At 36.9% G+C, this 25,271-nt stretch overlaps 1 protein-coding gene across 3 annotated transcripts in view; it reads left to right on the forward strand.

Moving 5' to 3' along the window:
• CAPN7 (calpain 7) overlaps positions 1–25,271 on the forward strand; it is a 38,481-nt gene that overhangs the window by 5,622 nt on the left and 7,588 nt on the right. For 2 of the 3 annotated variants that reach the window (XR_009519338.1, XM_060011481.1), the window contains exons 3-16: positions 991–1,148; positions 2,653–2,720; positions 4,715–4,915; positions 6,666–6,752; positions 10,282–10,408; positions 11,206–11,291; positions 12,548–12,641; positions 14,679–14,825; positions 16,028–16,134; positions 17,263–17,383; positions 21,809–21,953; positions 22,083–22,182; positions 22,467–22,602; positions 23,197–23,272. Coding sequence is in view for 2 of the 3 variants with exons in the window: in XM_060011481.1 (XP_059867464.1) it covers positions 991–1,148; positions 2,653–2,720; positions 4,715–4,915; positions 6,666–6,752; positions 10,282–10,408; positions 11,206–11,291; positions 12,548–12,641; positions 14,679–14,825; positions 16,028–16,134; positions 17,263–17,383; positions 21,809–21,953; positions 22,083–22,182; positions 22,467–22,602; positions 23,197–23,272 (1,653 nt within the window). In the remaining variant the exon portion in view is untranslated. The remainder of the gene's footprint in view (positions 1–990; positions 1,149–2,652; positions 2,721–4,714; positions 4,916–6,665; positions 6,753–10,281; positions 10,409–11,205; positions 11,292–12,547; positions 12,642–14,678; positions 14,826–16,027; positions 16,135–17,262; positions 17,384–21,808; positions 21,954–22,082; positions 22,183–22,466; positions 22,603–23,196; positions 23,273–25,271) is intronic. The other variant, XM_060011482.1, reaches the window with a different exon arrangement.

The following is a 25,271-nucleotide window of genomic DNA, read 5'->3' on the forward strand; positions in this document are numbered from 1 at the left end:
AGAACCAGTAGGATGTACATAAAGAGATTTATTATGAGGAATTGGCTCATGCAATTATGGAGACTAAGAAGTCCCACTATTTGCCCTCTGCAAGCTAGAGACTCACGAAAGCCAGTGGTGTGGTTCAGTCCAAGTCCAAAGGCCTGAGAAGCAGGGGACCTGATGGTGTGAGTTCCAGTCCAAGGTCAGGAGAAGACCAATGTGTCAGCTCAAGCAGTCCTGCAGTGAGGGCAGATTCTCCCCCTCTGCCTTTTGTTCTGTCCATGCCCACAGTGGATTAGATGATGCCCACCCACACTGGGGAGGGCAGTCTGCTTTCAGTGTCAATGCAAATGCTACTTTCATTCGGAAACATCCTCACAGGCTACCCAGAAATCTTGTTTAGCCAAATAGCTGGGTAACCTGTGATCCAGTCACGTTGACACAAGTTGATGACATCATCATCACACCCATTTTAAATTGGGTTTGTCCTTTTATTGTTGAGTTGTAAGAGATCTTTATATATTCTAGATGCAGGTCTCTTATGGATACGTATCTTTATATTAAAAACAAACAGAAGCACTTATTTCAAAGAGCAGTAAAAATATAGCTTATTCTGGACCCAGATGAATAGGAAACAGCATGCATTTTATCATCAAGGCCTAGTATATTACATAATTATTGTCTATACTGAATAAAAATTTAAATTACCTTAAAACATAATTGAGTTTCTTTCGATTTAGTCTTTTCCAAGTTTCAGTTTTGTTTTTTGTGTGGAGAACTCCTATGTTTTATTTTTTAAATGAAGAAGGTGCTGGTAGGGACAGAGAGAAATTCAGGGGAAATTTTTTTAAGGATTTTTTTTTGACCTTGCTAAGCTTTTTAAATGAAGGATTATAGAATTTTGGTAAAGAATGAATTAAAATGGTATGTTGTTCCCTGGACACATATATAGGTATGTGGCTTTCTTCCTATGCTAGTTCTTCTGTGTGGCTTTTTTTCCTATCCTAGTTCAGTCAAAGAGTGCGGATCCTTTGAAATCAAAACATCAGTTGGACTTAGAGCGTGCCCATTTCCTCGTTACACAAGCTTTTGATGAAGATGAAAAAGGGAATGTTGAAGATGCTATAGAACTGTATACAGAAGCTGTAGATCTCTGTCTGAAAACCGTATGTATAATAGCTACAAGTTAAGTTTGATGGAATTATGCTAAGAAATTTCTCCCCTTACTAGTGAGTTTTACTTAACAATTCCTTAAAGAAAAGAAATTATCCTGTTATTATACATGTAACTAAGTTACTCCTCATTAAAACATAGTGAAGAATAGAAAATTAATAATGGACTTTAACATCTTGTTAAAAATTTGACAGTATTGAGGCTGAGTCCCTTGGCAATTGTTTTTTAAATTATAGGTACCATTTTTGACCTTTTTATACCCCTATAACTAAAATTAACTTATTATAGGAAGAATTCACCATCACAATCTGTGAATTTAAAATAAACTTCCTGGGGGAGGGATAAATTAGGAGTTTGGGATTAATAGATACATACTACTGTATTTAAAATAGATAAACAACAAAGATATACTGTATAGCACAGGGAACTATACCCAATGTCTTGTAATAACCTATAATGGGAAGGAATCTAAAAAAGAATAGATATATATGTATAACTGAATCACTTTTCTGTATACCTGAAACTAATACAACATTGTACATACTTCAATTTAAAAAAAAAAAAGGGAAAAAACGACTTTGGTTCATCACAAAAAAAATAAAACTTCCCCCTTTTTTTCAATTTCATACACTAAGAAATAAGTTAGTGGTTTGGGAGAGCTTTATTAATTTGCAGTGTAGAGTCTATATGTCGAGCGGTTTTTACTGCTTCCCGAGGAGCCCGGTGGGCCTGTTAGCTCTCCGCGGCATCTAGTGCGTAAGAGTAGCGCATTCACAGGGGATGTGATGTGGTAGAGAGTGGTGTTCTCAGCATTCGGCTCTTTGTCCAAGGTCTTTTATTCAGAGGAACTATCTAGCCTCATTTCTGTAGGTACCTGAGACTACGGGTAAGTGCTGTTTTTTTTTTTTGTTTTTAATTATGTAAGTTTCAGTGCACAGTATAGCATTATAATTCGACATCTGTACGCACAGCAAAGTGATCACCACCGCAAGTCTGGTTACCTTCCATCCCCATACAGTTGACCCCCTTCGCCCATTTCACCGGTCCCCCAACCCCCTTCCCCTGTGGAAACCACTAATCTGTTCTCTGTACCTATAAGTTTGTTTTATTTTGTTTGTTTATTTGTTTTGTCTTGTAGACTCCACATATGAATGAAGGCATAAGGTGGTTGTCTTTCTCCTGCTGACTTATTTCACTTAGTACAGTAGCCCTGCTCTTCTGGGGTTCCTGCTGCCAGGCCTTCTGTGGCACTGTGATTATACGGTTTTGTTCCACTTACTACCTGTCCGAATTAAGTGGTGTTAGGTTAAGTGGTGATGAGTTTTCAACACAGTTTAAATGATACCTTTAAGGACAAAAGTAAAGTGTCTTGGTTTATTCTCTCATAATTTTAAGAAGTGTAATGTGCATTGTAATGTTTTTGTTTTGCTTAGAAATATCATGGATCAGGCAAATTAATAACTATGCTTTGGAACATCTGTCTCTCTTTCTCTTAAGTCTTATGAAACCGCTGATAAAACTCTGCAAAACAAACTGAAGCAGTTGGCACGACAGGCACTAGACAGGTGAGTTTTGGTCCCTAGAGTTCTTATCTGTGGATGGCAGCGTACTGTGTTACTTCAGTGGTTTATCTGAATGTGTGGTGGAGCTCGTGGTAGCAAACCTGAGATCCAGAGCAAAGTTGCCTTCTTCCTCTGAGTGAATTTACCCCTCTCTAGTTCCCTGCTGCTTTTTTCTACATGTCATTTTGACTCATTAGATGGTGAACTCCTTAGGGGAACAGAGAGCATCTTATTCATCTCTGTGTCTTCATCCGTGCTTTAAACTCAAAAAATAACAAATCAGTCAAGAAATATTTTACTTAGTTTTTGCTGTGTCTAAAACAAAAATGATTATGGTATTTGAAATGGTAGACTCCCTTCTGTTGTTTAATATCAGACTTCCAAAGAGAGAACTTCCAGAGAGCCCTTCCAGAGCTACTACTAGAAATGGAGAAACTGAGAGTGAGCCAGCCATGCAGATACCTCAAATTATACATGTGTGTAGCTCCCTTAACTCTTTGCTCAAATGTCAACTTTTCAATAAGGTCTGCCATCACCACTCTGTTTAAAATTTAATCTCCTCCAGTACTTTCATCCTGCTTCGTCTATTCTAATATTCTTTCCTGTAACTCTTACTGTTTTCTAAGGTATATGAGATTTCCCAGTTTATCATATTTGTTATCAATGTCTGTGTCCCTTCTAACCCCTGTCCCCCAAATATAAGCTCTTTGAGGACAGAGAATTTTGTCTTTGTTCAATGCTGAAACTAAGCACCTAGCAGAGGGCAGGCATACAATATGTGCTCAGTAGATATTTGTTGAGAAATAATGAATGTATTTGCACAAGAGAATTGTACCTCTTGTATAGACAAAGCATTTATAGGCAAAGGAAAAGGGTGGAATGGCATTTATAGTTATAGCACGAATTACTAAAATATCTCCTTTTGAGGCTCAGACTAGGTAGCTGTGCTACCCCCAGCCCTTCTTTTTTATTGAGGTATAGCGGTTATCCCTCCTTTTCATTACCATCAGCTAGCATTTAGTTTGTTTCTCCAAATTCATGAAGTTATGGGCACTCGACACGTAGCTATCTTCTCCATTTTTACTTCTTTCCCCAGTCAGAATCATAGATGGCTTTTATTACCTATGTAGGTAACCCATCTAGTACTCTCTGAGTGCATCCTCAGCTCAGGGGCATGGGTCAGTCACGGGCTCCTTTTAGGATCTCTTCTAAAGAATGGACACGTTGTACAGAAAAGATAATGTAACATTTTATTTGCATATAATTTCAGAGTGTTAACAAGACTCCTAAATCTCATATAAGGACCTTAGATTAAGAACTTCTGTTTTTTAGATTGTTAGTTCTTTGACAGAATAAAGTCAAAATTCCCTTAAATACCATGTGAGACCTTCCGTGATCCAGTCCCTGCCACTGGTCTCATCTCCTGCTGCCTCTCATTTGTACTGTTCACAGGGGCCCCGTCCATTGTTTTGAAATTACCTTAGCTTGTTACACGTTTGCTCATGCTGGTCTCTCTGCTTAGAACCCTTCCTTGCTCTCCAGGTGGATTCTTCTGCAGCTCAAATGTCAATTTGGAAAAATGTTCCCTGACTCACCCGCTTCCCATCAAGTCAGTAATTTCTACTGTGCATTCACTTGCATAGAGTACTTCCAGCCTCGCATCTCACTTTTGATGCAATTGTCTCTCTCCCCACAACGCTAGGAGCACCTTGAGAGTAGAGTTTGTGTTACGTACATTATTGTATCCCCCTTACTTTGCATAGGATCTGACATGCAATAAGTGCTCAATTAATGTTGTCAATAAAATGTTGTTTGCAAAAATACTTACCTTTGGGAGTAGCTTAAGTAGTGAACTGTTGACTAGTATGTAGGAATTTTATATACTAATTTTACATTAGGGATGCTTGACTGGTTCTTGAAGTAAATTTTATGTTCTGGAAAGCTTAAATGTGAGAAGAAAAACTAGAACAGTTTTTCTGTACCTCTCTCTATTGTAGAGCAGAAGCATTGAGTGAGCCTTTAACAAAGCCATCATGCAAAATCAAGGCAACGAATATTAAACCGAAGCCACCTCCAGTGAGAGCACATTTTCCACTAGGAACTAATCCCTTCCTTGAAAGACCTCAGCCATTTATAAGTCCACAGTCATGTGATGCACAAGGACAGAGATACACAGCAGAAGAAATAGAAGTTCTCAGGTAAATCAGTGTATGATTGGTTGTAATGAACAGTTTTGTTAACATAATCAATGCAGGTAATGTTACTCTCATTAGGTTTGCTGAGTCGTAGTCACATCTTTGGTATAATGTGTCATGCTGTTATTATGTAATCATAAATTATGTTGTCACATAGTCACAACTTGAAATGGTTAAAATTTCTTCTAATATATTTTAGTATTGTCATTTCCGCTAGATGTATTTTTTTCTGAAAATCTTAGCATTCTTCAGAATTGAATAATAAAGATTATGGGGCAAAGTAGAGCTATGGCAGACCATTCATCATCTCTTCCACCTTGATCAGAGCCCTAATTGTTACCTTGAAATAGCAGTCTAGGCCAGAGTCAGCAAAGGGCAGCCTTAAGCTATGAATGGTTTTTTTACATTTCTTTAAAGGGTTGCAAAAAAGAAAACAAAAAAAACCCAGAATATGTGACAGAGACCTCACTGCAAAGCCAAAACTAGATACTGTCTGACCCTTTACAGAAAAAGTTTGCCTACACCTGGGCTGGGAAGCCCGCTCAGTGTCTGAAAGCAGCCTCAGGGGATATTAAAAATACAAAAGAACAGGCTGTGGAAATCCTTGATCGATTTCTGAGCCAGTGCAGCTGTTCTTCACTTGGGCTTTGAAGGAGATCAGCCTGCTTAGAGCTGCGCGCATCATGAGGTTGCTCTTTCTCGTTTGCTGAAGTTGCACTAGAAGGGCTCCTTCCTCTTTAGCAGCCACCTGGGGGCATTTTTCTCTCTTCCTGCTAAAGATTTTAATTCTACTCCTACGAATCTGGGTCTCTTTGCCTAGAAAAAATGCATATGAACCAGCACAACACAAAGGAGGACAAAAAGAGTGGTTTTGGACCTGAGAGACAAGTTAGTAACAGTCCAACACTTTGGCTACTCAGCACCCACATGCTCCCTTCCGCACACGTTTGAAATTCTTCACTACTACAGAACAGCTCTGTGTTTCTACCTAACAAGATGCAGCTGTCCTTCATACAAGTGAAAAGCTCTCACCATCTCAAGATGAGGATACACAGATGTTATGTTCATCACCCGCTGCATTAATTAGTCCTCCAGTTCAGTCACTGTCTCATTGTATATTGTTACCTAGAGACTAGATGGTGAAGTTACCCTGCAATTCCTTCTAAATGAAAGGAGGGAAAGAAACAGAAGGAAATAGCTAATATATGCAAGTAAACGTATAAACAAAACAGGAAGAGAACATGCAAAACTACTACAAGTCACATTTCTTAAATTTGTCAAGAGGCTGTAACTGTTATCTGTGCCACTACCTTCTTCACTACCCATTCCTTAGTCTCATAACCAGAAAATATAAAGAACATATTTCCCAGAATTGTAAATGTTATGTTTTTTAAATCCCCAAATAACTAAGCAATTGCTTTCTCTCTTTGGGCTTAGGAAACAATTCGCATTGTGTCCTGGTGACACTTTCAGTACCTCTAGTGTAGCCCTATCTTGAGATAGTTGTTTTGTTGTAAAGGATGTTAGTCTTAAAAGAATAACTGATTGAATTGAATTGGATTAGTTATTTTCTGGTATTCAACTATTTCGTGAAAATTTTGTTCAAATAAAGTTATCAACATTATATGAGGTGGTGAGTTTAATTTTATTACAGTACCATACCTTGTCATTTGAATTTTAAGAAGTTTAAATAAAATTGGTAATCAAGGTAGACTTGAACATCTACTTTAGATTTTTTTCTTGTATTTTATAGGACAACGTCAAAAATAAATGGTATGGAATATGTTCCTTTCATGAGCATTGATCTGAGGGAACGTTTTGCTTACCCAATGCCTTTCTGGTAAGTAAACACTACTGCAATGTTTACTTTCAAAATTATTTTGATTTTTCAGTACTTTTCCCATCCTCTGGAATCCAATTAAATCCATAGCCTTGAAATTAAAATGCGTAATCAAAAAATTCGATTGGGAAAGAGGTGTGGCTGTGGGAAGGAGGTGTGGCAGCATCGCGAGAGTGCCTCCGACCCTTCCCTGGTGACGGGACGCGCGCGCCTCCTTTTGCCTAAGGTTATACTCATAGTGTCTGACACGGTACCTGGCACAAGGTAAGTAGTGGGTAAATATTTGCCCAGTTGGTGTTGGATCACAGCAGAAAGGCAAGTCAGCAGAGTTGTTGAATGGGAAGGTGGAATAGAATGACAGGGTTGTTGTTTACTAAGAAGATCCAATTCAAGAAAAGGGTTTATTATGAAAGTGTTAGCACAGCCTGCCAGGACAGTGGCAGCTTATGTCAAGAACCTTAAAACCATTGTTTGTTTCAGGACTCCCAGCTTCTAGCCTTCCCAAGGAAACTATAATTCGGTCAAAGATGTATATAATAAGAGCATTTACCAAATTGTCTGTTACAGCAGAAAATTATTGAAACAAAGTTGGTATCCAGCGATATGGGAGTGATTAAATAATGGCATGTCCATATTATTATATTACGTATTATGCTCTCCACAAAAAATAAGTCCATAGAATATAAGGAAAACGCTTGCGATATATGAATATTAAAAGATAGAAAATTATATATAACATCCAAATTTTATTTTTCTTTTCTTGTGTTTATAGATATATAGAAAAACATGATGTTAAGTTATACATCAAAATGTTTACAGTGGTTATCTCTAAGCAGCAAAATTAGGCGATTTACTTTTTAAAACATATTTATTTTTCAAAATTTCTGCAGTGAGCATGTTATATTGTATTTATTATCAGAAAGCATCAGAGAGTTGAATGCTTATTGTGTACAGAATATATAAAGACTATAAAGAACAAAAGAGCTGCTCTCTCATTTCAAGTGTTCTGCTCTTCTTGGATGGGCAGAAGTTAAACATCTCAAAGCCAGTAAGTTATCAGCATAACGTTTTCCTCAGGCACCCATGTGATGCTAGTGACTGATTTGGATCTAGGAATTGTTTATATCTAAGAAGCTTACAGCACTGACGTTAAGGGCACAGAATCCAGACCCACGCTCTCCAGTGTCATATCCTGTGTGACATTGCAAGTTTTTTAATCTGTCTCAGATTTTAAAGTAATAATAGAATCCACCTCATGGTGTTACTGTGATGGTTAAATGAGTTATTAAAATATAAAGCACTTACAATGGTGCTTGTTCTGTAGCAAGCACTATATAATAAGGATTAACTATTAGAACATAATTATTTTGTTAAATACTAAGTTATATTACATAATTTGGCTATACATTTCAAATGCTTTAAAAATGTTTATACCCCTGTGCCCAGTGATTTCAATTCAAGAAACCAATTCTAAAAAATATTTACAGATCTAGTCAAAGATTTATATAAAAGATATTCATCAATATTTTTATAATTATGAAAATGTGAATCAGTTATTCTAGAATGCTCTTAAATGGTTATATCGAAGCAGAGATATAAACTTCTGTTTATAAGTAGTTCCAGTCTTTGTGTAACAGATTGAGATAAATCATATTTTTAGTGCTCATACAACAAGATGTCCCTAAGAAGAATTTTGTACAATCATGAACAATCAAGTTTTCAAGAAATTAAGTAACGTGGGAAAATGCTTACCATGTAATGGAAACAGAAAAATATAACTGTACCAACTCCCTTAGTTTAGGCATGGCACTTGTCAGAGTTGGAATTTTACATTGTGTGTGTGACCCCTTGCTCTGTGCTTGTCCCCCACACCGGACCATAAGCTGCATGAGGACAGAGAACGTGTGCCTGCACAGTGTCTGGCATGTGGCAGGTGCTCAGTGAATACTTACTGAGTTAATTAAATTTTAAGAAAAATCAAGTAAAATTAAATGCTCTAACTGGCAAGATTTTTCCTTTCTTGTTTTCTGGATTATTTTACAGTAAGAATAATCAGAAGAAAAAGTAACAGTAAACATTTTAAAATTCAGAGATAGCAGACTGATGGCTAAAAGCTCCCCAGTGTATGAATCTTTGGTTAGAAAGACTGGGTGACTAAATTTTTTTCTTTTCTGGTCATGTATTATAATAAACATTATATTTATAAAATATTTTTAAAGTTCTAAGAAATAAGCATTGAATTTGTTGATTTAGTGGTGACTTGAGAGAAACAGATATTAAGGAGTCTTGGATTTACTGAATTCTGGTTTATATGGCAGGTTAGATTTGACTCAGCCTTATTTTTTCTCCTAAAAGTTTTATGATAGCTGTCTTTAAATTCTTCTCAATTCACCCAGCTCACTGTCTGTTTAGTCAGGCCCTGATAGTACACAGGTACCAAAATGTTGCCTAGAACACCAGTGGCTCTATGAGATGTATGAGATGATCATCAAAAAAGTTTGAGAAGTGTTATATACCATATTCTGCTCTAAGAGAGTTCCAGTAAACATTGGCTTATTAAAGGTTTAGAGATGTCCTTCCAATGAGAAAAACCAATACTTTAATGAGGAGTTTTCAGATCCCATCTGACCACAAAACTCTCTTTCTCCTAATGTCTATCAACAGTCTTTTTTTAAAAAAAAATGTTATATTTTTTAGGTTTGCATATCATACAACTTATATTATCCTAGAAATCTTTTGAAACCCAAAGATTTGTTGCCCTTGCTCTAGAAGCAGTTTGAAGAAAGGTAGATTTTTAAAATTTTGTGCTATACGTCAATTTTGCAGAAATATTACACAGTATATTCCTTACACGGTGTGAGTAGAGGGTAATGGGTAAGATGGTGGATTTGGCACCAGAGACCTGGATTCACATACCCTTTCTTCTACTTCTTAGCTCTTCGACATGCAAGTTATTTAATCACTTAAAGCTTTTTCCAGAAAATTTGCAGAAAATTTCCAGAAAATTTAATAGAATTGTTTTGAAGGTTAAATGAATGATGTATGTAAAATACTTTTGTGTGATGCCTGGTACATGTTTATTACTCAGTAGTTAGATACTCTCATTGTTAGCCTTGCAGAGAAGAGTTTGTCAAGAGCCAGCATAAAGATCTGTAGCTTCCTCGGTCCTTTTGAATGAATCAGATTGTATTGTTGTTAATGGCTCCATTTTACTGAAACTGAATTTCTTGAATATAACCATGCTAAATTAAACTCTTAAAGTATATTCTTAAAATAAATATAAAAGAGTTTAGGTTGCTCTTCTGTTTTCAGTTATCTATGTACATTTTTTTTAATTTAAGAGGATAATCAGATTGGAATCAAGGTTAAGTGTAAAGAGCCATATTTGACCAGCGGGTTTTTTCGGATTATATAGTTTAGCTGTGATCACTATACCAAAAAAAAATTCTCTAGGAAATTTAATTTTGCTTTTGAGTCATCTTTTAAGATTAATTTTATCATTATTATTTAATTTTTGTTATCACCTCAGTGATAGATGTGGCAAGCTACCATTATCACCTAAACAAAAAGCTACATTTTCTAAATGGGTACGACCAGAAGACCTCACCAACAATCCTACAATGATTTATACTGTGTCTAGTTTCAGCATAAAGCAGGTAAACTTTTATTTTGTATAATTTTATATGAAAAGCCAACATTTTAAAGTAATTTGAATAGGCATTTGCCTTTTTTCTTAGATTTTTATTATATATTTAGATGCATTAGTATAATTGGAAAAATTATTCACCCTGCATACTTTGACTTAGACATACTGAGATATAACTGTTGAACAATTACAGATTTTTATATACATCCTATTTATTGATATGTGCTTGTGGATGAGAAAGTTGAGAATCTGAATTTCACCTTTGATAAGAGAATAGATAGGAGAGATAGAAAGGTATTGGGCTAATTTAAAACACTTCAGTGGTAGAACAACTCTGTGACTTTATGGTAAAGTTTATTAATGACATTTGAGCATTGAAGTCACAGATGTTTTCCACATGAGTATAAAAATAATGGTCCTGAAATACTATGATTCAAATCTTTTGATGTGCATATTCATTTTAATTGGTCATATTATAGTAAACCAACTTTTTAAAAATGCCCGTAATTTTTTGTCATTAAAAAGAGTGTGATTCAGTTCAGTATGCTTTTTATCCATGTAGGAATGCTTCATCCATATTTAATTATTCTAAATTAACTTAACTGAAATACTTTGTCTTTCCTAGGATTTGTTGGAACAAAACACGTGTTAGCTGGCGCTATGGCATTTCTATTTCTTATTTTCCTGTTCAAGCAACAGTCAAGATATTTAGTGTAAAAAGTTAGGCTCTAGAAGCAATGCTTAAATATTGTGGTAATGTTAAAATCGCATGAATAAATGAATGTATTAATAAATTCTTATTAACAGACAATAGTATCAGATTGTTCGTTTGTGGCATCACTGGCTATCAGTGCAGCTTATGAAAGACGATTTAATAAGAAGTTGATTACCAGGTAAAATTTTATATTTGTCCCTTTAGCCCTTTTCATAGAATTGTCTCGTAACTAGAAATTAAAAGCTTGGGCTTTATCTGCACAGAAAGTGAGGAGGGCATATCACTTAGAATATTATGGCCCTTGTGTGTCAAGCAGATGGGTTGTGAGTGTGGAAAGATTTGCTAAGACAGTCTAAGAGCATATGTGTGTATAGTTAGCATAATATAAACGAAATAAATATGTTTTGAAATAAATGAAATTGGTCACATTAAAATCATGTCATATTTATAACTGCACTGTACTGTATAGTAGCCATAAGCCATATGTGGATATTATGTAATTGAAATGGGCTAGTCTGAATTCAGATAGGCTATAAGTGTAAAATGGATCAGATTTTGAAAACTTAGCGCCAAAAAATGTCTCTTGGAAAATATCTCAAATTTTTATATTTATTATTTATTGAAACCATAATGTTTTTGATATATTGGGTTAAATAAGACTTTATAATGTGTGAAATATAAAATAACATTTTTGTTGGCTAGAACTGCTTTAGAATGTACTGAAATGGTACTGGGAAATACTTTTTCTTTCAAGTTTTAGAAGTTTTATTACCTTAAAAATATTCAGTGTAAAAATTAAGCATTATAATTTTTTTGTACAACTCTTCCCAAGTGGTTTTTGTTAAGTCCTGAAAGTACAAAGATGAATTAGGTACAGATACCTTAGTTGCAAGCCGTTTGCCACTGGATAAACAGACCATGTAAGTAAATAATGTGCAGCTTGTGAAAGAAAATTGATACTGATAGTTTCTACAGGTTTCTTACTAGATGATTTTGTGTACTTTATCAGAGTTGTGCTCACTTTGTCTCTGTCAGCGTTATAATTTCCTTAGTTGTGGTTAATTGAAATGGTCTTCTCTTTATGTCTTGGGGACAAAAGTAGATTATTTTAACTGGCTTAAAATATATCCACTGAATAGAAAATTTATTATAGTATATAATTAAAAACTGAGCATTTTTCAGAATATTGTAAAATGTATGCTCTGCTCTATGATTGCATAAGATATTTTCTTCATTTATTTATATTGAATAAGCACTTGGACTAGGGTAAAATTCTTTTTCTATTACAGGCCTATTATAGACAAATATTCTTATGTTTATTTTTATAAAATCTCTAAGACAATAGCATACGTTTAAATAAAATGTAATATTCTGCCTAGTAGTTTATATTGAATATTAATGTTGGTATTTCACTATTTCTTTTCCTTATTAAAGCATAATTTACCCTCAGAATAAGGATGGTGAGCCAGAGTACAACCCATGTGGAAAGTATATGGTAAAACTTCACCTCAATGGTGTCCCTAGAAAGGTGAATGTTTCTCCCCATATCAGCCCCTTCTCTCTTCCCCACCTTTGGCTCTTGAGTAGAATCATTAAGAAATGTTATCTGGGGCTTCCCTGGTGGCGCAGTGGTTGAGAGTCCACCTGCCGATGCAGGGGACGCAGGTTCATGCCCCGATCCGAGAAGATCCCACATGCCGCGGAGCCTGCGCATCCGGAGCCTGTGCTCCACAACGGGAAAGGCCACAACAGTGAGAGGCCCGCGTACCGCAAAAAAAAAAAAAAGAAATGTTATTTGTATAAACATTTTAAAAGTCAGTTTAGTTGATTTTGACTCTGTGATATTATACATATTTCTACAATAAGATCATCAGTAATAATTAAAAATAAAAATCATGACAAGCATAAAGTCTTTTAAAAAATGGGTTTGGGAAAATTTATAGAAAGTTCCCAGAAGTGACATTGAGCTAATGATTGCTAATGCTTAAAATGAATTTTAATCTGATGGTTGTTAACTATCTTTTTGATTAAAAGGATATCAGACATACTAAGTCTGTTAGGTCAGAGCAATTTAAGTGTATAGTCATAAATTGAGATGTAAGATACCTTTAATATTGTTTTCCTTTGTGAAATATATACATAGTTTTTAATTGCACATCTTGGGACTTCCCTGATGGTGCAGTGGTTAAGAATTTGCCTGCCAATGCAGGGGACACAGGTTCAATCCCTGGTCCGGGAAGATCCCACATGCTGTGGAGCAGCTGGGCCCCTGTGCCACAACTACTGAGCCTGTGCTTTAGAGCTTGTGAGCCACAACTACTGAGCCCGTGTGCCACAACCACTGAAGCCCGCGCGCCTAGAGCCCGTGCTCCACAACAAGAGGAGCCACAGCGATGAGAAGCCCGTGCACTGCAACAAGAGTAGCCCCTACTCGCTGCAACTAGAGAAAGCCCACGTGCAACAATGGAGCCAAAAATAAATTTAAAAAATAAATAAATAAATAAATTTCACATCTTTAATTTCTTTAAGGATTCCGAACCATGTTGTAAGGGCCTTGTGTTGTTAGGATTCTTTAGCTCCTGTCGACTCAACGGAAGTCCAGGGATCAACATTAGCATTACCTGGGAATTCGTTAGAATTGCAGAATTTAGGCCTCATCCTGGACCTGCTGAATCAGAATATGCATTTAAACAAGATCCCCTAGTGATTCCCGTGTGAGAAACTGAGAAGCTGCTCTGTAGTTGAATGATAATCAAACTGTATTGTGCACAGGATCACCTGGAGAGCTTGTTAGAAAAGATTGCTGGGCCCCGTCCCTAAAGTGTCTGATTCAGTGGGTCTGCGGAGGAGGCCAGAATTTGAATATCTGACGGGTTCCTAGGCGATGATGATGATACTGTTGTCTGAGAATACCCTTTCAGAACCACTGCTCTAGCTGATTTCTTAAAAACTAAACAAAATTATTGAGGATGTGGTTTTTCTGAACTATAATTTTTAGATAACCTCTTGTTTAAAGAATCTTTCAAAATACAGTTGCATAGTTCTTCTGTTAATATTAGATCAAAATTCTTCTTATCCTCTTGTTTCCCAAATCACTCTATAATGCGAATTAGAAGCCGTATCTTTGTGGTGATTACTTCTATATTTCTCTACTATTTAAATGTAGTTTTTAGCCATAATATTTTACAACTAAACACAGCATGAATCTTTCTGCAGATTTAGGTTAATATTGTTATTTAGCTTAATAGTGAGAAGCCCTTCTGTAATTATTTTAGATATAGTATACATTTCTAGAATTTCTAACAATTTTGCTGGTCGATCCATAACATTTAACCAACCAATTGGCTCAAAGTTAATACCTGACAGGGAGATGTCAACCTGAAGAAAGACATCACAAAACATTTTATAATTGATCAGATTCTAGAAATTTGAAACTATCATTACCTTAACAATAGGCATAGCATGCCTTTTATTTTATCAGTATGAAAGGTGTGGAGGTTTTTTGATAGAAAGGATTTTAAGCTATTTTATACCACCTAAGGAAATTAATGTTCTCTTTCTCCAGGTGATAATTGATGACCAGTTACCTGTGGATCATAAGGGAGAATTGCTGTGTTCTTACTCTAACAACAAAAGTGAATTATGGGTTTCTCTCATAGAAAAAGCATACATGAAAGTCATGGGAGGATATGATTTCCCAGGATCTAATTCAGTAAGTAATAAGAGGATCCAGGCACAGACTTTTGCTATCTGATATGACTATTTTAAGTTCAAAAGATTATAGATGATATATTTGGTTTAAATGAAAACATTATCAACCCCTGAAAAATGTTGATCAGTCACCTTATCATGGGAGTACATATTTTCTTTTGTAAGGTTATTTGCACATTGTATAGATTGGGTGTTCAGGAAAGCCTAAAGTGTATGTGTCTGGCGGGATATATGGCCAGTTAAATACAGTGTACCTTTCCAGAGAAGCCTCTGCAAATCAAAGGGATATGTCATATTGTCATCCTTGTATATTTTTTTTGATTTGTAAATTCAGGTTCAAGGAGTTTGGAGTTAGTTTTTCCCAACCTTAACACAACTTAACCTGTAAAATCAAGGTATGTGCCAGTGTCCTTTAGTTGTAAACCACTGGCCTTATGCCAGAAATTATTCAGACTAGCATGACTTTGAATTATAACACTAATGAGCCTGTTGCCTTAGAAAGGTATTTACCCTTTCTTAGCCTCTTTGCTTGTCTGTGATGTGAGGATAATACTCACCTCTCAAGAACTGTAAAGATTAATTGAAGTAATATATGCAAATCACCCATTATTCATACCTAGTTAGTATCCTTGCCTAGTACCCAGCCTCCTTCATCCTTCTGGTTCTTATAATGATAGTCCAAGAATGTATAGTTCATAGTTAAAGGTAGTAGGATGTTAAAATTTCTTCCCGGCCTCCATGTTCAGTTGCTCTGTCCTTCAAATATTTTTAGTTTAGCTTTCTAATCCATTGCCTGTTGATTTACCCAGTCAGCTTAAAGAGAGAAGGAATGAGCATATATGTAAAATGTTAGGAAAGGTGACTGTCATATTGTAAAAACTCAGTAAATGGTGAGTGACTGTCATCATCATCATCAAAGCAGTTTTTTCTGTTAAACATTTTGAGTTTTCATCATATTTATCAGTAAAACAATTCTTTGAATTCAGGAAAAGCAGCAGAGATTGTAAGAAGAGAGGCTTGTGCTTAAATCCAGGTAGGAATTTGAGTTAAATAAGAGATTTATTACTGGTAGAGAACAACTTACTACCTTCTGATTTATTTCTATCAGAATCATCATATCAGATCAATGAGATTTAATAGCTACCCTGGGGATTTATTTATGAGCTTGAAAACCACGTTGGCAGTCCTGTGTTTATGTTGCAGAATATTGATCTTCATGCACTGACTGGATGGATACCAGAAAGGATCGCCATGCATTCAGACAGCCAGACTTTCAGTAAGGATAATTCTTTCCGAATGCTTTATCAAAGGTAAACATTTCTCTGTCTCTGTCTTTTGTACTAAAAGAGGCTATTTAGAAACTTCATGTTGGGACTTCCCTGGAGGCGCAGTGGTTAAGAATCTGCCTGCCAATGCAGGGGACACGGGTTCGATCCCTGGTCCGGGAATATCCCACATGCTGCAGAGCAACTAAGCCCATGCGTCACAACTACTGAGCCTGCGCTCTAGAGCCCACGAGCCACAACTACTGAAGCCCGCATGCCTAGAGCCCGTGCTCCGCAAAAAAAAAAAGCCACCGCAATGAGAAGCCCACACACCACAACAAAGGGTAGCCCCCACTCACCGCAACTAGAAAAACCCTGCACGCAGCAACGAAGACCCAACTCAGCCAAAAATAAATTTAAAAAAATAATAAATTTATTTAAAAATTAAAAAAATAAAAACTTCATGTCTTATTTAGAGTGGATATTGCAGAGGCTGTCATTTTCAGTTACTAGGGACGTTGTGTTTTTAAAATAGACTTCACTTTATGCACTCGGTCCAGCCAGCCCTCAGTCATCCTCACTGATGCTTACAGTTAATCCAGATGGTAGATAATCCAAACATTTGAGTCTAGAATATGTAATTTTGTTCTTCCTGAGTACTTACCAATTTGAGGGAAGGTGGGAAGAGCGAAGGGTGAGAACACAAAGAGGAAGATAGCTTAAGCCTTAAATGGATAATGCACATGAAGAGCTGGAAAACTGTCTGTACAATAATACACATTCAGTACTGAAACCAGAAAGCTCACTGATTGGATGAATAAAAGGATGTGGCTTTGGGAAAAATACATTTGGTATTTCACATCTTCACCTTTATTTGTAAATCATTTGAAAATTTAGCACTTATTTGCCTTCATTGATCGGTTTCTACCTGAGAATTAAGTTGTCTAAAACTGGGAGGGAAAAGAAAGAAATGTGATAGTTTTTTTGATTTGCTGTAAAATAGAAATGTACTTGTTACAAGTTCTCTGGGGGCTGTTGGGAACAGCCCATTTTAGAAAAGATTTCCACTTTGTGGAGATTTTCATGTAAACCATGAGGCTAAAGGAAAGATGGTGTGATCTGAGAGTACAGATGTGTTTTCCTTTGATTATTGGTCTGTTGGGTCCATTCCAGGTTTCACAAAGGGGACGTCCTCATCACCGCATCCACTGGAGTGATGACTGAAGCTGAAGGCGAGAGGTGGGGCCTGGTTCCCACACACGCATACGCCGTGTTGGACATCAGGGAGTTCAAGGTTTTGCCTTACATTTGTTTCCCTTATTTTTCTTGTGTGTTAGTAAGACATTGCAAGGATTCCAAGTGATACATGAGCCTTTTAAATACTGACAGATCAAGGTTTAGGCCAAGTTTTAAAATCATTCCACCTATTACATTAAACAACTTGACCTCTACCATTGGAAATTATGAATAAAAAGATGGGAAGTGTAATGACAGTAGCAGCCCAGATATTGATGACAGAACAGGAACATTGTATGCCTCTTTTTTTTCTCATAGAAGTAGCAGTGTCAAAGTGAAAACATGTCCCTCAAGGTTCTGGGCTGTCTGTTGGCGGTGGGGGTCAATCGCAGTGTCAGGCTATAGAGCGTAGTAGACATTCAGTGAATAGCTGTGCACGGACGAAAAATACGAGGATACCTATGAATAGGAAACATGCCAGTGGGTTTGCAAGTGTTTTCCTAACAGCCCTTGCATGCTATGAGGCTTTTTTCAGACCCTTTTTCTGTGTGTGGGTGTTGGCACGGTTGACTTCATTACTTCTCATGTTATTGATTAGTTATTTTTCACTGAAAAATAGATCTGTTCTATGGATTAGAAGATACAAAAATTATTAAGGAAGGACTCTTTTTCCCTGATGGTATAGAAACTAAGCTGTCTAGTTATTGGAAAGTTTAATTAGCAGTGTATTCCAGTTTCTTCTGTTTAAACTTATAGAAAGAAATAGTGATTAATCAGCAAGAACAGAGTACTACTGTGTATTAATTAGTCTGATTTTCTTATGTGGCACATGGAACTGTATGAATTACAAAGGCAATTGGGACCTGCTGCAACATTTAAGAATTTATAGTCTCAAAGCTTTCTAAATCAGCCCCCATTGTGATGCCTCCAAACATTCTGTGTAGAATTGTCTCTTCCTTTTAAAGTGGAATAAATATTGACTACATAAAGCAAAAAATATAAAAATTTATGTGAAATTGAATAAGCTGAGAGGTTTGTGTTTGTTTCAGGAATGTAGTTTGCCACAAACACCAATTAAAACATTGTGGGGGGAGACGCAAGAGGGAAGAGATATGGGAACATATGTATATGTATAACTGATTCACTTTGTTATAAAGCAGAAACTAACACACCATTGTAAAGCAATTATACCCCAATAAAGATATTTAAAAAAAGAAAAAAACAACATTGGGGGGCTTCCCTGGTGGCGCAGTGGTTGAGAGTCCGCCTGCCAATGCAGGGGACGTGGGTTCATGCCCCAGTCCGGAAAGATCCCACATGCCGCGGAGCGGCTGGGCCTGTGAGCCATGGCCGCTGAGCCTGCGCGTCCGGAGCCTGTGCTCCGCAACGGGAGAGGCCACAACAGTGAGAGGCCCGCGTACCGCAAAAAAAAAAACATTGGGAATAACAGTTGCTATTATTTAGTAACAATTTTATTGTTAGAACATCCTTTGAGATAGGTGTTAATGAATGTGTCTGGCAAGAGATTTAAATTTAGATAATGAAACAGTCAATATGAAAGTAAGCTTGAATATGAGGAATATTTCTCTAAAGATGTATCATTTACTTCAAGTAATAAGACTATTATGATTGTTCACGGGAAACTAGAAAAACAACATATTTAAGAGAAAAATAGGTACCGGTGGTTTGACTTGAAAACAAAACATTAAAAAGTTGTTAAATTTCAGTAAAGTAAACATTTCAAATAATAGCCTTGTTGAAAATCAGTCAAGGGCTTCCCTGGTGGCGCAGTGGTTGAGAGTCCGCCTGCCAGTGCAGGGGACACGGGTTCATGCCCCGGTCAGGGAAGATCCCACACGCTGTGGGGCGGCTGGGCCTGTGAGCCATGACCGCTGAGCCTGCGCGTCCGGAGCCTGTGCTCCACAACGGGAGAGGCCACAACAGTGAGAGGCCCGCGTACCGCTAAAGAAAAAAAAAAAAAAAAAACAGAAACAAAAAAATCAGTTAACATTGTTTACACAGTATCAATCCCATGTGTCAGTTATTCTGTAATGATTAAGGCTGCCTGTTTTTTATACATTTTATTTTTTATTTTAAATTGAGGTATGATAGATGTACAATACTACATTAGATCCAGGTGCACAGCATAGTGATGCGATATTTCTACATGTTATAAAATAATCACCCCAAATAAGTCACCATCTGTCACCATACGAAGTTATTACAATATTATTGACTGTATTCCCAGTGCTGAACATTTCATCCCCATGACTCATTTATTTTGTAGCTGGAAGTTTCTGCCTCTTAATCTCCCTCGCTTATTTTTACTCTTTCCCCCCCAGCCTATTCCCTCTGGCAACTGCCTGTTTTTTCTCTGTATCTATGAGTCTGTTTCTGTTTTGTTATGTTTGTTCATTTGTTTTGTTTTTTTAGATTCCACACATAAGTGAAATCATATGGTATTTATCTTTCTCTAACATTGCACTTAGCATAATACCCTTTAGGTCCATCCATGTAGTTGCAAATGGCAAGAATTCATTCTTTTTTATGGCTAACATTTCATTGTATATATGTATACCAAATTTCTTTATCCATTTATCCATCAATGGACACATAGGTTGTTTCCATATCTTGGCTCTTGTATATGATGATGCAGTGAACATTGGTGTGGGTATGTCTTTTTTGGATTAGTGTTTTTGTTTTCTGTGGACAGATACCCAGAAGTGGAATTACTTGATCATATGACAGTTCTGTTTTTAATTTTTTGAGGAATCTCCATATTGTTTTCATAATGGCTGGACCCAATTTACATTCCCACCAAAAGTGCCCTTGAATTTCAGTGATACCTGGGACCTGCTTCTGAAAAGCTTAGCGGCAGTTTCCTCTCCTTTATATGTATACTCCTTCCGTTAAGAAGTGATAGAGTCCTGACATAAGGAGATTTCCTGCTCATGTAGAAATAGGTTTTATGAAAAGAAAGGAGTTAGAGTTCAATGTTTGTTGGCTGATGCGTGGCAGGGGCAGGGTGAGGCACAAGTGGTGTAGAAGAGATTGAGAACAGAAATTGTATTAATGAGATTCTAGGGAATATGGCCTGAGAGTAATTAGTCTGGCTTACGTCCAGAAATCACATCTTCCCCAGGCCCTGTTTTGCCACATTTGAAATAGCAAAGGAATGTGTTTTTTTTCAAATGTCTTCCAAATAGTTTGATTTGTGACATCATTAGAAAAAGACCACAATTTTCTAAGTTGACTCCTTGAAATAAGACACATCTTTTGGATTTACAGGTTCTTTTGTTTTTCTGAATTAATGTAATCAACTCTGTAGACATGCCCAGTATTTACTGAGCGCATACTGTGTTCCATAAACTCAGTGGAGACGTCTGAAAAGGATAATAGTGTTACCATTTCAAGGAGTTTATAGTCGCATTGGGGAGACAAGACTCCTGCATTTGCACAAGTAGGAAACGATATAAGATAGGATATTATTTGTTGTAAACTAACGTAATACAGATTGTTAGCACTGTGAACTTTAAAGGAGAGGTAGTAATTAAAATGCGAAGGAAGTTGCTGAGTGCTAGAAACTTTGCATATGTTACTCCATTTAATCTTCACAACAGCTCAGAGACAGTAATGACCAACCAAGGCCCATAAAGCCGATAAACAGTAGAGCTGGAATTTGGTCCCATTTCATTATGAGTCCAGAGTTCGTGTTCTTTTCATTGCTCCAGTCTTCACTGAGAGACAGTGGAGCGAAGCTAAAGAGGATCTGAAAAGAAGAGTAGTTAAAAGGGATCAGAGAGCGCCTTCCAGAAACAGGAGCAGTGTGAGCAAAGGCATTTAGAGGTGAAATTGGATAAGGATCATTTGTGGGATTGTGAGAGGAAGGACACGATTCTCTAAGGCAGGGCAGCCCAGTAGAACTTCCTGTGATGATGACAGTGTTCTGTGTCTGTGCTGTGCGATGCATCAGCTACTAGTACATTTGGTCCTTGAACTCTTGAAATGTGGCGACTGTGACTAAGGAACTGATTTGTAAACTGAATTAAATGATACCAATAAAAAAAAAAAAAAAAAAAAAAAATGATACCAATTTTTTTTTTCTTTTTTTGGCTGCGCCATGAGGCATGAGGGATCTTAGTTCCCCAGCCAGGGATCAGATTTGTGCCCCCTGCATTGAGAACTCGGAGTCTTAACCCCTGGACTGCCGGGGAAGTCCCGATTTAGTTATAATATAACTAATCACGTGTGATTAGCGGCTACATATGGACAGCATAGCTCTAGGGATAGGTAGCCATTTATAGTTTTTGATCAGATATGGGATTCGGGGAAGTATTGATTAAAGAATAGTAATTTCAGATTTATTTGTAGGGAAAAGAATGGATAAGTATTCAAATTGCATCCTCGCTTGGAGAATGATATAACTAATAAAAATATGGTAAAACTGTTTTGCAACTTCATTACCTCCTGGTTTTTTAAATAGGGGCTGCGATTTATCCAACTGAAAAATCCTTGGAGTCATTTACGTTGGAAAGGAAGATATAGTGAAAACGATGTAAAAAACTGGACCCCAGAGTTGCAAAAGTGTTTAAACTTTGATCCTCGAACAGCTCAGAAAATAGACAATGGTACCTATATTTTTAATTTAATAATATTTGATCTTTAAATAAATAACATGCTTTAACAGTGTGAAATGTACGTAACTGACAAGTCATTAAGATTTTTTTTTTAGACTAACAAAGACATCTGATTTTCAGGAATATTTTGGATCTCATGGGATGATCTCTGCCAGTATTATGATGTGATTTATTTGAGTTGGAATCCAGGTCTTTTTAAAGAATCAACATGTATTCACAGGTAACTTTTTTTGCACATTTCAGAATATGCTTTATAGTAGTCTCCCTTTTTTCATTTAAAATGAAATTATTTGGGAAGACTAGTATTCTCTCTTTTTGTCAGACCCACAGATGACTATCGTGTAATAGTTATTATCCTTGTATGCTTCTTGGTTATGCCAAAAATTTAAAAAACAAGAAAACCCGATAACCTAATTGTGTTTGAAACACAAAACAAAAATAGTATTTCAGTTTAGCTCTATGAGAAATTTAATTACTACTTTCTTTGTTGATTTTGTCCTTTAGCACTTGGGATGCTAAGCAAGGACCTGTGAAAGATGCCTATAGCCTGGCCAACAATCCCCAGTACAAGTTGGAGGTGCAGTGTCCACAAGGGGGCGCTGCGGTTTGGGTTTTGCTTAGTAGACACATAACAGACAAGGTACTGATACCCTTCTTATATCCCATACAGAAATTCTTTCAAATATAATTAGACCATTGTGAGCAAGATATGTAACTTGATCACCAGCCTGTTTCATTTATATAGGTGGCTTGAAAATAGTGTTTACTTAGATAAATGAATATTTTCCTCAAAGGAAATTGGTCATTTATAATTATACACTTAAAATCTCGTTCAAAAATCATCTATGAAGAAAAATATGAGGGAGTTTATTCTTTCTAGAGAGGGTTTTAGTGTTGATTCTATATGCTTAGATCTTAACAATATTAACATAAAAATATGCTAAAGAGGGTTTGGAAATGTTGATTCATTGGGCCTGATTTTATAAAGGGTAACCATGATTTTAATGGCTTTAGAGTGGTTTTTTTAGTATCTTGCTTCGTACAATATGGTCATCTATTGAAATGACAGTTTAATTCAGAAAAATGACATTTTTTAATAACACTAAATAGAAATGCTCTTAAACTTAGAAATAATCTCCTTCCCCTCCCCTCCCCACCTCCATACACGAACACACACACACAGGAGCATTTTGAGCCCATTTTCCTAACCATATCGGATTCTTTGTGCTTTTAGGATGATTTCGCAAATAATCGAGAATTTATCACAATGGTTGTATACAAGACTGATGGGAAAAAAGTTTATTACCCAGGTATGTTTAGTAAACAGACATTCAAACAAACATTCAAATTCTATTTGTGTGATTAATTTGAAAATGAAAAATTTTATGTAGATGATATGCAGAAATTAATAATTATGCTGATAGACTAATAGAAACTACTCAAACAGATGGGTAGGTATTTATGCTACTTGTGTGTTTTGTTTTGATTTATTTTTAATTTAGACACCTCAGGAATTTGGGATTTCTACACTCTTGCACATTGCTGTCAGAGCTTTATTTCTGAAATTTAAATCCTATCTTTTTTCCCTGATCAAAAATTCTGTGGTTTTCCATGGACTCTTGGATAAAATCCAAGCTCTTCAGCTTGATGTCTAAGGCTTTTTATATTCCGCCTTCACCTCGCTGTCCCCCTTTATCTCATGCCCCAGCATTTCACAGTGGGTCTGGCTTCTCCTGAACACACCATGCCCTCGTTGCCCCTGTTTTCACACAGTTTCTTCTGCCGAGAGTCTCTTCTACCTGCCCTCTGCCCACATATTTCTTTTACCCTATTCTGTGTAATGAATGTGGTTAAGATCCAGTTTATGTTATTTTCTCTGTGTTAACCTTCCTACCAGGCAAAGTAAATCTTTCCCTAAGGCATTAACATACTGGGTTGAGACCATTTTACTTTCACATTAAACAAAAATTTTTTAGCACTTCATGATAGGAGCTGTTAGTTTATGTTCTAGTTTGGGAGACAAACAATAAGAAAAAAAAAGACCTGATAGTGACACATATTTGTAAAGAAATGCATAGGGTCACATTGGTTACTTTGGTTGGGTGGCCATGGAAAGCCTCTTTAAGAAGGGATAAGAGGAACTCCAAATCACGAACAGGAGTCATGCAAAGAAGTAGAGGAAAAAGCATTAGAAGTAGAGGGAAAAGCATTATAAGCAGAGGGAACAGCAAGTGCAAGGACCCTAAAATGAGGGAAAGATAGGTGTTTTCTGGTAACAGAAGAAAGGCTAGGAGGCCTGGGCAGTGTGGTATCACAGAAATGGTCAGAGGTATGCAGGCTTAGATCACAGGAGGTCTATCAGCCCAGGAAAGGGTTTGGATTTTGCTCTAAGTGCAATGGGAAATCTTTGGAGGGTCTTAATCAGGAAAATGGCATTATCTGATTTTGTTTTTTAAGAAAATTCTCTGTAGAATATATTGGAGGGGACAAAAAATGGAAGCAGAGAACCCAATTAGGTGATTTTATTTATGTGAGAAGTGACGGTGGTTTGAACTGAGGGTGCTAAAGTGGAGATGGAGAGTGGACAGATTTGGGCTTGGTTAGGGTTGTCAGGACTTGGGTTAATGTGTGGTCAAAGAGGAGTCAAGGATGATTCCTGTGTTTTGGGCTTGAGCCATAGAAAGGTGTAACATTGACTGAGATGTAAATGTTGGTGGGAGCAGGGGAGGGAGCAGAATTGTTGTGGAGTAAAATCAAAAGTTAATTTTTGGTTTTGTTAAATTTGAGATCCCTGTTAGCTCTCCAAGTGAAGGTGCCAAGTAGGCAGTTGGGGTTTTGAGCAGAATTCTGGGACAAGGGTAGGGCCGCAGGTACAGACGGAGGAGTCGGGATAAGGAAAGCGTTTGAAGGTAGGACTGTATATAAATCACCTACGGAGAGAGTTGTAGGTTCAGAGACAAACACCCAGCACCTGGTCCTTGGACTCTGGCATCTTACGGTTGAGCAGAGGGCAAGTTACCACAGAAGAATTTGAACAGAGTACCTGACGAGACAGAGTAAGGTTTCATATAACCCAAGGGAAGAAAATACTCCATGCAGGAAAGAGTGGACATCTCCACCCATTGCTATTTCTGAGGTCCAGTGAGATTAGGCTAGAGAAGAGACTGTTGGACCTAGTGCCCTGGCAGCATCTTTGACCTTGACAAGAACAGAGTTGGCAAGAGGTGGGCTGGAAGCCCAGGTGGAGTAGATTGAGGAGGGCCTGAGGTAAGGAAGCAATCACTGACCGTTCTTTCAAGAAGGCTGTGC

Source organism: Delphinus delphis, chromosome 4, assembly GCF_949987515.2.
Source record: "Delphinus delphis chromosome 4, mDelDel1.2, whole genome shotgun sequence".
Classification (NCBI taxonomy): domain Eukaryota; kingdom Metazoa; phylum Chordata; class Mammalia; order Artiodactyla; family Delphinidae; genus Delphinus; species Delphinus delphis.